Source organism: Megascapheus bottae, chromosome 31, assembly GCF_031878675.1.
Source record: "Megascapheus bottae isolate mThoBot1 chromosome 31, mThoBot2.hap1, whole genome shotgun sequence".
In the NCBI taxonomy this organism is placed as follows: domain Eukaryota; kingdom Metazoa; phylum Chordata; class Mammalia; order Rodentia; family Geomyidae; genus Megascapheus; species Megascapheus bottae.
Window position 1 is genome coordinate 2,356,571 of NC_143539.1, and position 11,867 is coordinate 2,368,437.

The following is an 11,867-nucleotide window of genomic DNA, read 5'->3' on the forward strand; positions in this document are numbered from 1 at the left end:
CACACGGCTGGCACTTTACCACTTGAGCCACAACACCACTTCTGGCTTTCTGGTGGTGGTTTAGTAGAGATAAGAGTTTGGCCTAGTGGTAGAGTGCTTGCCTAGTATGCATGAAGACCCGGGTTCGATTCCTTGGTACCACATGCATAGCAAAAAGCCGGAAGTGGTGCTGAGGCTCATGTGGTAGAGTGCTAGCCTTGAGAAAGTCCAAGGACAGTGCTCAAGCCCTGAGCCCAAGCCCAGGGCTGGCAAAAAAAAAAAAGAATGTCCTGGGCTTGGGGCTGGGGATGTGGCTTAGTGGTAGAATGTTTGCTTAGCATGCAATGAAGCCTTGGGTTTCAATTTCCCTGAACCACATACACAGAAAAAGCTGGCAGTGATACTGTGGCTCAAGTGGTGTAGTGCCAGCCTTGGGGTCCATATGCACCCAGCTTTCTTTTTGTTCTCTGAAGCCCACCGAGCTCACCGGTCACTCTAGACCATGGTCTCCACCTCCCAGAGGCTTCTGCTCAACCCTGCAGAGCCATCTCCCATCCCTGCTTCCAGAGGGCCTCCCTCCTGGCACAGCTAACGCTGAGAGCTCCGTACTTGTCCACCTCCTTCTGGGGACCAGGCTGGGTGACCAGGCCTGAGTGAAGGGACAAAAAAGAGGGCAGAGACCCAATGGGGTAGAGAAGCTCTGGGGAGGTGACAGATGTGGAAGGAAGACAGTCATGATAGGAGAGCCTGGCACTTGACACAGTTCTGTGAAACCCGAGCTGTTTTAAGAAAGGGTGACCACGCTGGTAGGAGTCTGGGACGGCTCCGTCTCTGTGGCTTCTGATGCTGTGGGAGAGGGAGGGCAGGGCATCCGAAGCCCCCAGCAGTCATGCCCCTTCTGTCTGTGCCGGCCATCGCGGTCCAGGTGATGGGCGCGCTGAGAGTGCGAGGGTGGGTGCGGGGGACTCACGCCCAGGGGCGACACCTGAGCGTGAGTGGAGGGCACAGCCCTGGGGCAAAGGCCTGGGGCCTCTACAAGGAGTAGCCAAAGCGGCCGGCGGAGCGGCCGCCAGCCCCGCACCATCTGCTGTTCCTTTGCAGGCGGTCAAAGACCTCAGGGCTCTAGGCTGCAGGAAGACCATGCAGAAGTATGAACGGCTCACGCTCTTGGTGAGTTTGGCCTCAGCCCTGCTGTCTGAGGGCCCCCGCGCTCCCTGTCCGCTGGGGTGGGGCGGCCACCGGAGGAGCCCGGAGCCTGACCCGAGCCGCGCCCACCCGCAGGAATACCTGCTCGGGGAGGGCAACCTGAGCCAGGCGGCCGTGCAGCTTCTGGGAGACGTGTTGTCCAAGGACGGCTTCTTCTACCTCAGCTTGGCTGAGGCCTTGAGGGCCCACAGCTGCCTCAGCGACCGGCTCCGGTAAGAGACGGACACCAATGGGGACCGGCCATCGGAGTGGGCGGGACCAGCGGGAGCAGGTGGATCCCAATAGGACAAGCCATCGGAGTGGGCGGGACCAGCGGGAGCAGGTGGATCCCAATAGGACAAGCCACCGGAGTGGGCGGGACCAGCGGGAGCAGGTGGATCCCAATAGGACAAGCCACCAGAGTGGGCGGGGCCAGCGGGATCAGGTGGATCCCAATAGGACAAGAAACTGGAGCGGGCGGGGCCCTGGGGCGGGACGGGGCCCAGGTCACGCTGCGGTCCGGCCCGCAGGTACAGCCGCATCGTGGGCGGCTGGGACCTGCTGCCGCGCGCCCTGCTGAGCTCGCTGTCGGGGCCGGTGCTGCTGAACGCACCCGTCATGGCGGTATCTCAGGGGACGCACGAAGTGCGCGTGCACATCGCGACCTCGCGCCAGTCGCGGAGCCTGAAGGAGCTGACCTCCGACGTGGTGCTGATGACCACGACCGGGCCGGCGCTGCAGCGCATCACCTTCTCGCCGCCGCTGTCCCGCAAGCGACAGGAGGCGCTGCGCGCGCTGCACTACGTGCCGGCCACCAAGGTGTTCCTGAGCTTCCGCCGGCCCTTCTGGCACAGCGAGCACATCGAAGGCGGCCACTCCAACACGGACCGCGCGTCGCGCCTGATCTTCTACCCTCCGCCGGGGGAGGGCGCGCTGCTGCTGGCCTCGTACACGTGGTCGGACGCCGCGGCGCCGTTCGCGGGCCTGAGTCTGAGCGAGGCGCTGCGCTTGGCGCTCAAGGACGTGGCAGCGCTGCACGGGCCCGTGGTGTACCGGCTCTGGGACGGCACCGGCGTCGTCAAACGCTGGGGCGAGGACCCGCACAGTCAGGGCGGCTTCGTGATGCAGCCGCCGCTGCTCTGGCAGACGGACACGAACGGGCCGCTGTACGACTGGGCGGTGCCCTACGGCCGCGTCTACTTCGCCGGGGAGCACACGACCTACCCTCACGGCTGGGTGGAGACAGCTGTCAAGTCGGCGTTGCGCGCCGCCATAAAGATCAACAGCCGGGAGAATTTAGGGCACCAGGTGTCCGCGAAGGAGGGGCACGGGGCCGCGCGCACGGGGCCCAACCGGGAGGGCCACGCGCCCTCGCAATCAGAAGCCAGTTCCGAGGGCCACGGACAGGGGCAGGGGCAGGGGCACGCTGAGGAGCAGGGGGAGACGGGGGAGGCGTCCCGGAGCGGAGACCATGCCGAGCAAGCCCAAGCCCCAGCCCAAGCCCCAGCGCAAGGCCCAGCGCAAGCGCAAGCGCAAGCGCAAGCGCATCAGGAAGCCAGCGGCCACTCCTCGTGCCGAGGGTCCAAGGAAGAAGATGCCCGTCCCGCCCTCCCACGCTTCCTGTCCCTGCCCCGCACCACCCACAGGAGGCGCCAGTAATAAAGTATTTTCTTTAGAAGCCTCGTGGTCCATCCCTGCAGCCCCGCCAGGGGGAGGGGGTGACACTGCAGCCACTCAGCGTGGCTCCCAACGGCTGCCCGAGGTCTCCCAGGCGCCGAGGGCCTTGACACGAGGGGTCGGCCCTGGGGACCCCCCAGCAGCGGGAGTTTGGCCTAATGGGACAGTGCTTGCCTAGCATGTACGAAGACCCAGGTTCGATTCCTCGGAACCACCTACATAGAATTCTAAGCCGGAACTGGTGCTGTGGCTCAAGTGGTAGAGCTCTAGCCTGAGAAAGCCCAGGAACAGTGCCCAGGCCCGAGTTCAAGGCCCAGGACTGGGAAGAAAAAAAAAGCCCTGCCGGCAAGCGGGTTAAATACGGGTTTATTTTTTCACGTAAGCAGCAGCTGGGAGGCCGGGCTCGAGTGGGGCTGTGGGACTCAGCAGGCTCCCTCACCCCAGTGCAGGGGTCACCAGCCATCCTGGAGGAGCCCCTCGGGGCCTCACACGGGCCGCCGGGCCCAGGCCTCGGACGCGTGGGCACACCTGGCTCCGCACCTGGCTCCGCACCTGGCTCCGCACCTGGCTCCGCACCTGGCTCCGGAGCCTCCCGCTCCCTCCACACAGGCCCCACCCGCAGCCACAGTGTCAGTTTACTGCCCGCAGCCAATGCGGAGGCGCTGCCCTCGCAGGTCCCGCCCAGGCCCAAGCGGCGGGCCCTTGGGCGGCTAGGTGTCCTCCTCCTCTGGCAGGATCTCCAGGCTGCTGTCGGGCTGCGGGGCGGCCTCCGCGGGAGCCGGCCGGGCCTGTGGGAACCGCCCGGGCGACAGAGGCAGCGGGGAAGCGGGGGGCGAAGGGCTGTGGGGCTCCGAGGGTGGCACCAGACCCAGGACCTCCTGCACGTTGTGGGGCAGCTCCTGGGAGCGGGGCGGAGGGAGAATGAGAAGTCAGGCTTTGAAGAAGGGGGACGGGGAGGGGAGGGGAGGGGAGGGGAGGGCGGGGCGGGGCGGGACTCACGGGGCAGGCGGTGAGCTGCCGGTACAGGGCCTCGGCCCGCGTCAGGACGTCCTCCACGCTCAGCTTCATGGTCAGCTCGTTGATGTGCTGCGGGAGGGGGCGGTCAGACCTCGGCTGCCTCCCCACCCCCCCACAAAGCACCCTGCTTCATCCCCACACTGGCTGCCCCCTCCCCCCACAGGCCAGAGCAGGCACAGGAGGCTGGGGGAGCCATCACCTTGAGGATCTCATTGGAGCCGAAACCAGACAGCATGAGGGTGTCTCGTTCCATGTCCAGGATGGCACAAGCCACCAGCAGGTGCAGGTTGGGGCCTGGAAGTCCTGTCCACAGCACCTGGGGTGGGGGTGGAGAGCAGATGGAACATCTGTCTCCAGTCTCACTCAGGTCTGCCTCCTCCTCCCCCAGCTCCTCCCCTTCTCCTTCCTCCAGCCCTTTCACCCAAGCTGCTCACCCACCTCCCATAGCCGCAAGATGTCCGGAAAAGGAAACTCTCTCTTGAACCAGATGAGCAGCCACCGGAAGCAGAAGCAGAGAGAGCCAGAGTCCTGGGAGTCTGCAGAGGACAGAGGTTTGCTAGGCCACATGAGGGTGAGAGGATGATTTCTCCGTCGCCCCTTTCCCCACTGAGAGTGACCCAGGCTGTCCCAGCCCCTCCAGTGCAGGTAACAAGTGTGCTGACACAGGGGCCTTTCCCACCCTGCCTGTCACAGGTCAGCCTCAGGGTACCCAGCTCTACACTGGTTCTTTCCTTGTCAGTGAATGGAGGAACACATCATCTCTCCCTATCGTGGGTCCCGAACTTTCCCAGAGGAAATGTCTACACATGAGTTTTCCTTGTGTTTGTGATGCTAGTTTCTAGCACTTTTCACAAGGAAGAGATGAGGAAGGGAGTTTCTGGCCAGATTGTGGGGCCTGAGAAGCAGTTTCGGACCTGGCCCAGGTGAGCCAGAGCTGCGCAGTCTCAGCCACAGCTGACACAACTTGAGACACAGGGGAGTGTGGGCGGCCCGAGTGCCAAGACGTGTGCCTGCAGAAGCTCTGCTTACGATGCCAGGTCACTCATGTCCATAAGCCTTAGGTTCTGGTCCAGGACCCCGGTCCCATATCCCATATCCCATGCCCACCCACCTGCTACCCTAGAGACGTACCCAGGAAGTCACAGAGCGGCTGGTCCAGCACCCTCAGGAGCAGCAGAAGTTGGCCAAGCTGCCGCTTCATGGTTTCCTGGCTCTCCTCAAAATTCCCCTGCTGTGGGGAAGCGTGGCAGGGAAGGCGACGGACAGCTAGAAGCTGGGCGCTTGGTTTTTGTTTTTTAATCTTTTTGTGGCAATACTGAGGTTTGAACCTGGGGTCTTTAGCCTGCCACTTGGCCATGCCTCCAACTCCTCTGTGAGTGTGTGTGTGTGTGTGTGTGTGTGTGTGTGTGCACGCATGCACATGCACACCGCTACTGTGGCTTGATCTCCAGACCTCTCTGCTTTTCCTGCTAACAGCTAGCACTTTATCACTTGAGCCATGCCTCCAGTTCCAGCCTTTTGCTAAGTGGAAATAGATTTTTAGACTTTTCTGTCAGGCAGGCTTCTGAAGAGCAATCTTCAGCGAGCTCAGCCTTGAGTAGCTAGGATTACGGTGTGAACACTGATGTCCAGCTGTTTTTGCTGCTATTATTTTCTACTAAGGCTGTAGTGTTTATAACGGGGCAGGCTCTGATTCCTGGACTAGCTGTGATGAGTGGCTCCTACCTCTGTGCCCAATTAGAGGGTATGAAAGGAATCTTTAGAACTTTTTGCCCAGGCTGACCTCAAATCTTGACCCTCCCAATCTCAGGCTCTTGAGAAGCAAGGGCTATAGCTGTGAGTCAGCGTCCTCACCTGGGGACAATGCCACCCAGCCCCTCCTGGAGCCTTACCACAAGCTCCATGAAGCCACAGAAACACCAGAAGGCATCCACCTCGTTCTGAAGGACGTAGAGGATTGGAGACAGGAGGTCACTCATTCCCTGGACGTAACCTGGCAGATCACAGGATCAGAGGACAGCCTGGGCGTCCACCAACCCAGGGGCCGGGCCCCACCGTGTGAAGGCCTCACCAAGGTCGAAGTGGTACATGCAGTAGGTAAGGAGGATGTCGTTGAGCAGGCCAAGCCCTGGGTTCTCGGGGCCCTCGTAGAATTTGTTGGTCCTGTCTGTGCGGCTCACGTCTCTCTCTGCAGGGCCCGATGCAGAAGCAAACACAGGACAGGTGAGCGGGCTCATCCTTGCCAGCCGCCCATCCTTCATGTGGGCTGTCGTCCACGCCCCCTCAGACCTCCCAGCTGCCCACGGCTGACTTCATATGGGGAGACTAAGACTCAGGCAAAATCGTCACCAATGCCATCTTTATCTCCTTCCCAAGTGAGCCCTCTGCCCTTCTCCTCCCCCCCGCTGGGCAGGCCCCTCCTCCAGGTGGTACCCACCGATGAGGCTGCGGTAGCCATGCAGCAGTGAGTTCCTCCGCTCCTGCTCGGGGCTCACTGACTTCCACTGCAACTTCATGCGGAAATACTCGTCTCTGAGGGGCGGGTGGGAGATGACAGTTCCTGGCACCCCTTCCCCACCCCGGTCACCCCGCAGCTCTGCCCTGCCCACCAAGATCCACACTGGCCACCACCCCTCCCCTTTCTGACAGCCCACCTCAAGGGACATCCCGGGGGGACTTGGGGCACTGGCACCTCTGATGGAAAGCATGCCAGGGACAGGAAGAGGAGGGCACAGGTGTACCGTGGAGCCCAGTGAGGGGCTGCACACAGCCAGCATGTGACACATGGGGGAGATCAAACACTGCAAAGCTGTGATTACTAAAGCAGTGTGGCACAGAGATGAAAACGGCATTGGAGACAGGCGCTGGTCCATGCGAGCGGGAGCGGGAGTGGGGGTGGTCTGGCTGGTTCACCACTGTGCTTAGCAAACACATGGCAGGTTTGGCACCCGGGTCTGGGGAACAGCTCAAGGCCATGACAGGAAGGCATGGGGCCCACTCGCCCACTCACGTTTTCTTGCGCACGTGGGCCTTGTGTTCCTCAGCTGTGCCGTTCCAGCTGAAGTAGCCCAAGAGGAACTTCCAGGCCTCTCTCCGCAGGCTGGGGCTCAGGCCCTGGGGTGAAGTGAGACAGTTCAGGAAACCTTCTTCCTAGCCGTCCACCAGTCTCCCCATGTCCCCATGCTCACCCCAGAGAAGATCCGGTTCTTCAACTCGGGCACCTGCTGCAGGCGGCCGTCGGGGCCCACGTGGCGGGCCCACTCCTCTTCCGTGAGTGGAGGAGCCCGCTCCACAGTGGGCCGGGGTCCCAGCTCCACCTGCAGAGCCCAGGATGGCCGAGTCACTGCCCCATCCACCTCAGGTAGCACTCAACCCTCAGCTGCACAGTCCAGTCAGGGAGGAACCCGCAGGCTTGCTGGGAAGACACCTGCCAGGCCGAGTGCCAGCAAGGCTCCTGCCGATACTTACGCAGGAGATGACCTCGAATCCAGGCTCAGCCTCATCTTCAGGAGGCAGAGGGAGGTCAGGAGAAGAGGCCCCCTCGGGGTGCGGCTGGAGGGCTCCCCGGAAGAAGTTGGTCACCCGGGAGAAGCTGCTGAAAGTTGTGGAGTAAGGGTCCTGCAAGAAGCGCTGGGGACAAGGAGGAAGGTTGTTACTGCTCCCGCAGGGCCTCGCCCCGCCCGCACCCTGCCAGGCGCAGTGGCAAGGACACTCACAGACACCACATTGGAACTGTCCTGGTCGAAGAGCTGCAGGTGGTGGAAGGAGTTGGAGAGGGCGGAGGAGTCATGGGGGAAGACGAGGTAGAGGCGGGAGTCCTGCGGGGAGCTGGGAGGCGGAGGGATGCACAGGTGACACACTGGGGAGGACCAGGGTCCCGGCTGTCCGCACTGCACTTAATCCAGTGTCCCAGCTACCCTGACACGCCTCAGCTCATGGATGTAATTGCGGGGAGCAGGTCCCACAAGACCCAGGGCTGTCCGATGAGGGCCGTCTAGTTCCCTAGGGAAGAGCCAATAAGAGGCAGCCCTGCAATTTTGTTGCACTGGGGCAAAAAGAGATTTTTATCCACTGAGGCTGCTAACCCAGGGCAGGAACTCAGAGAGAAAGGGCAGCTCTTGGTCCTGCCGGAAATGAATACTGTTTGCTGTCTGCTCAGTTATACGGGTCAATTCCTTTCTCTTCCTTGAAGTCAATTTGAACTACAGTGTTTCACAACACTGCCCTAAGGTTTGGGATGCAGCTTCAGAGGGACAGAGAGCCTGGCCCAAAGGTGACTCACCTCGCCAACAGCAGATAGCGGCTGAGGACACGGAGCAGGGCACGCGTGCCCCCACGGTGGAAGTGTAGGGCAGGCAGGGAGCCTCCTGCCTGGGTCACCAGAACCAGATAGGCCCAGCTGAGGCCTGGCTTGGAGCGGCGGATGGACTTAAGGTCCCCCAGACTCACTGAGAAGGCCCAGGGGCCGCGGGGAGAGCTGGGCTCTGCATCTGGAGAAAGGGGGAATAGCATTCTGTGGGAACAGCGCAGGTCCGGGGGCCACAGCAAGTCTGAAGTCAGACAGCTACGACCTCTCCTGAGCCCTCATCCAGGCCTGACTCACCTAATCTGCACAACAGAGGGGCCCAATTTATTCCAAATATTCCCAATATTCCTAGTGTTTCTTGGTTCTTGCCTGTTGCAGGCATCTCTCTGAAATGGGAGAGAAAACTTCCCAGTGTCTGTCAAAGTCAAGCTCTGCAATTGCCTCTCCTCAAAAGGCCTCACCTCTCTCCTAAAGAAGAGGGTAACTAGGTACCCCCTTTTGATGCCCCAAGTCCTCTTTGGGTCCGAGAAAGTGCGAATTATCCTCTGCTAGCTGGATTGGCTTTCCCTCACCAGCCTGGCAACCTTTAAGGTGGGAATTATGAAGGTATCCAGGGCCAGTTCATGCCACTCCAGGGGTGGGAAAGCCCAGGTAGCCACCTTTTTTTTGGGGGGGGGGAGGCTTGGGGCTTGAACTCTGGCCTGGGCGCTGTCCCTGAGCTCTTCAGCTCAAGGCTACCATCCTACCCTTGAGCCACAGCCCCCCTTCCCATTTTCCAGCGATTTACTGGAGATAAGTCTCTCGGCTTTGTGGCTTTGTATTGCCCGAGCTGGCTTTGAGATCCTCAGATCTCAGCCTCCTGAGTGGCTAGGATTATAGCGGTGATGGTGGTAAGGACTGGTCAGTGTACCTCTCTTGGGCTCTGACTGGTGGGGCCGTGGCCTCACGGTGCTGATGACGGCCCAATCAGGTTCATAGCCTGGGTCAAAGGTGGGCTCCTCCTCAGAAGTACCTGACTCAGCCCCACCGGAGTCCTTGGGGGAAGAAGGAAAAAAGAGGGGATGTGCACTCAGCTTCCAAATCGGTGCCTCAAGGCCTTGCTAGAAGGCAGGAGTAGAGCACTGGCCTAACACGAGCAAGAGCCAGGGCCAGGGCTCAACTCAGGGCGGGGAGAGAAAAACAGCACAAAGCCACATGCAAGAGAGCCCAAGCAGCAGGACTTCCTATAGGTAAAAAGCAAACCAAACCCAAATGTCCACCAAATTAGTAAGTGCCAAGTTGGACAGCCTTAAAATGCAAAAGGTAGGGGTTAGAGTTGTGGCTCAGGTGGTAAAGCAATAGCCAATAAGCAAAAGCATCAGATAGCTACCCATGAGGCTGAGATCTGAGCACTGTGGTTCAAAGCCAGCCCCGTGCAGGATAGTCTGAGACTCCAATTAACCACCAAAAAGCCAGAATTGAAGGTGTGGCTCAAGTGACAGAGCACCACCCTTAGGCAAACCAACAAACAAACAAACAAAAAAACAACCAACAGAAAACAGCAAGCTAAAGGACAGCACCAGGCCCTGAGTTCAAGCCCCTCATTTCAGCACAGAAATGAAAAAACAGTACTCAATTTTAAAAAGAGCAAAGTGTTACCACACGTTATACAACAAAAACCTTGAAAATACCATAAAAATGATCAGTGTGGCACAAGGATGAGACCCTGAGTTCAAAACCCAACTGAAAGAGGGTGAACAACCTTGCAAATACACTGAGACCTACTACTGTATTTTTTTTTGGCCAGTCCTGGGCTTGAACTCAGGGCCTGAGCACTGTCCTTGGACTTTCTCAAGGCTAGCCCCTCTACCACTTGAGCCACAGCACCACTTCCAGCTTTTTTCTATGTATGTGGTACTGCAGAATTGAACCCAGGTCTTTGTGCATGCTAAGCAAGCACTCTACCACTAGGCCGAACTCTCAGCCCCCCTAGTACTTTGTGTGTATGTGTGTATGTGTGTGTATATGTGTGTGTGTGTGTGTGTGTGTGTGTGTGTGTGTGTGTGTGTGTATGTGTGTGAGAGAGTCATGGGGCTTAAACTCAGTCTAGTTGCTATCCCTGAGCTCTTCAGCTTAAGGCTACTGCCCTACCCCTTGAACTACTGTATCACTTCTGGTTTTCTAGTGGTTAACTGGAGATAAGAGCGTCACAGACTTTAGTGCCCCAGCTGGCTTTAAACTACAATCTTCAGATCTCAGCCTCCCGAGGAGCTACATTACAGGCATAAGACACTGCGCCTAGTACTCTTATTTCTGTAGTAGCAATATGGGCAATAACACTAGATTGAAGGGACTGCTGGGAAGACTCCAGGAAATGTGCAGATAAGAGCAGTGATGAGAGCTGGGGATAGCCCCTGAAGGATGGAAGAAGGGAAGGGTGGACTGTAGCAGATGGAGCAAGAGCCTGGGGTGAGCTTGGCCTCTGCACCAGAAAAATGCCATCATACACACAACTGGAAGCCAGGCAGGGTCGCCCCTTCCATCCCACACTGGCTCCCCCGAGAAATAAAGAGGGAGAGGCATCTCCTCTCCTTTCCCACAGAAGAAACAGAGGATCTAGTTTCCAGCCAGGCTCACTCGTGCCCCACTGCTATCTCTGGAATGGAAGGTCATACACCACGAGGGCCAGAAAAAGATGAATAGAAAGGGGAAAGCTAGACGCCGACCTTCTTGGAGAAGAGGATCTGCGAGGAATCTCCAGCCTCATCCACTGGGGCCCAGTGCAGGAGGACGTCATTGTCCTGAGGAAAGTGAGAGGCGCTTAGTAGGTCTCCCACCCCAAAGCTTTCCGCTGTCAACAGCCAAACCTCATTCTAGTTCCCACCCTGGTCTTCCATCCCGCCTGGGCCCACCTTCTCCACGACGCGGATGATGCCCGCGATGAGGGAGCCCGGGTCCTGGTGCTTCTTGGCGCTGGTGTGCAGGTACACGCCGCCCTTCTCAAACACCACCTGTGGGAGGGACTCGGTGAGCGTCGGGTAGACGGGAGCCAATAGGAACGGCCTGGGGGAGGAACTAATGCGGAGAGGGCGGGGCGAGCGAGGCAGTGGGGCGCCGCGGGGCGTGGCCAGGCCAGGGACCCGCCCCGTCCGCGTCAGCGTGCATTCCGAGGGGCGGGGCTGAGAGACGTCGTCTCCCTCTGGACCGTGGAGGGCAGGGTGACAGCGCGTTTATGGCGCGGTGGCGTTGGCCGGAGCTCTGCCTCGTCATCAGAGTCCCCCACACGGCACGAGAGAGAAGCACAGTACCACGACGGCGGCGTTTCGTACAGACACGAGCCAGGGAACGGGGTCGGGGTACTTACCCTGTAGCCAGATTCTTCCATAGCCGCGGCCGAGGCCCCACTGTCCCCGCCGGCTCTTTTTCCGGGTCAGCGTGGTGTCACTTCCGGAGAGAGCACTCCCCTCAAAGCTATAGCCAAGTGGTGACACCCTCACCCGTCTGGAGCGGGAGTGGGCAGAACCACCCGCCCGAGAGGGGAGACCAGCAGTGCGGGACTGGGAGTCTCGTGACTCCGGCGGCGGGGGCGGAGCCTGCCAGGCACGCCGCGCATGCGCGCTGCCTCCCCGCGCCATGAAGTAAACAAGAGGGCGGACCCAGGCCGCCCCTCCTCGGCCCGGCCTCCCGCTCTCCCCGGAACGCCCATCGCTCCATATTGTGTACT

The 11,867-nt window shown here is 59.8% G+C and overlaps 2 protein-coding genes across 7 annotated transcripts in view; one reads left to right on the forward strand and one right to left on the reverse strand.

Annotated features, from left to right (window-relative positions):
* The window catches only part of Il4i1 (interleukin 4 induced 1), a 26,383-nt gene extending 23,541 nt beyond the window's left edge, over positions 1-2,842 (forward strand). For all 6 annotated transcript variants that reach the window (XM_090322356.1, XM_090322354.1, XM_090322358.1 and 3 more), the window contains 3 exons: positions 1,081-1,149; positions 1,261-1,397; positions 1,695-2,842. In XM_090322356.1, coding sequence (XP_090178482.1) covers positions 1,081-1,149; positions 1,261-1,397; positions 1,695-2,823 — 1,335 coding nt within the window. In that variant the 3' untranslated portion in view covers positions 2,824-2,842. The remainder of the gene's footprint in view (positions 1-1,080; positions 1,150-1,260; positions 1,398-1,694) is intronic.
* A 708-nt stretch (positions 2,843-3,550) lies between these two features.
* On the reverse strand, positions 3,551-11,717 carry Tbc1d17 (TBC1 domain family member 17). Its single transcript, XM_090322361.1, has 17 exons — positions 11,508-11,717; positions 11,056-11,154; positions 10,870-10,944; positions 9,075-9,198; positions 8,141-8,348; positions 7,575-7,686; positions 7,327-7,488; positions 7,047-7,175; positions 6,869-6,972; positions 6,296-6,390; positions 5,930-6,046; positions 5,751-5,851; positions 4,990-5,089; positions 4,297-4,394; positions 4,058-4,174; positions 3,841-3,927; positions 3,551-3,740 (listed from the first exon to the last, which is right to left on the reverse strand). Exons 1-17 carry the CDS (start codon positions 11,526-11,528, stop codon positions 3,552-3,554), a joined length of 1,938 nt encoding a protein of 645 aa, XP_090178487.1. The 5' UTR covers positions 11,529-11,717; the 3' UTR covers position 3,551.
* Between the last annotated feature and the right edge of the window lie 150 nt (positions 11,718-11,867).

Bases quoted from the DNA above. Each gene is read 5' to 3' on its own strand.
- Tbc1d17 (XM_090322361.1), bottom strand. From the start codon at position 11,528: ATGGAAGAATCTGGCTACAGG. The intron at 8,349-9,074 runs GTACACTGACCA...CCCTTTCTCCAG, and splicing joins CCAGTCAGAGCCCAAGAGAG to ATGCAGAGCCCAGCTCTCCC. The intron at 7,687-8,140 runs GTGAGTCACCTT...TCCGCCTCCCAG, and splicing joins CGCTATCTGCTGTTGGCGAG to CTCCCCGCAGGACTCCCGCC.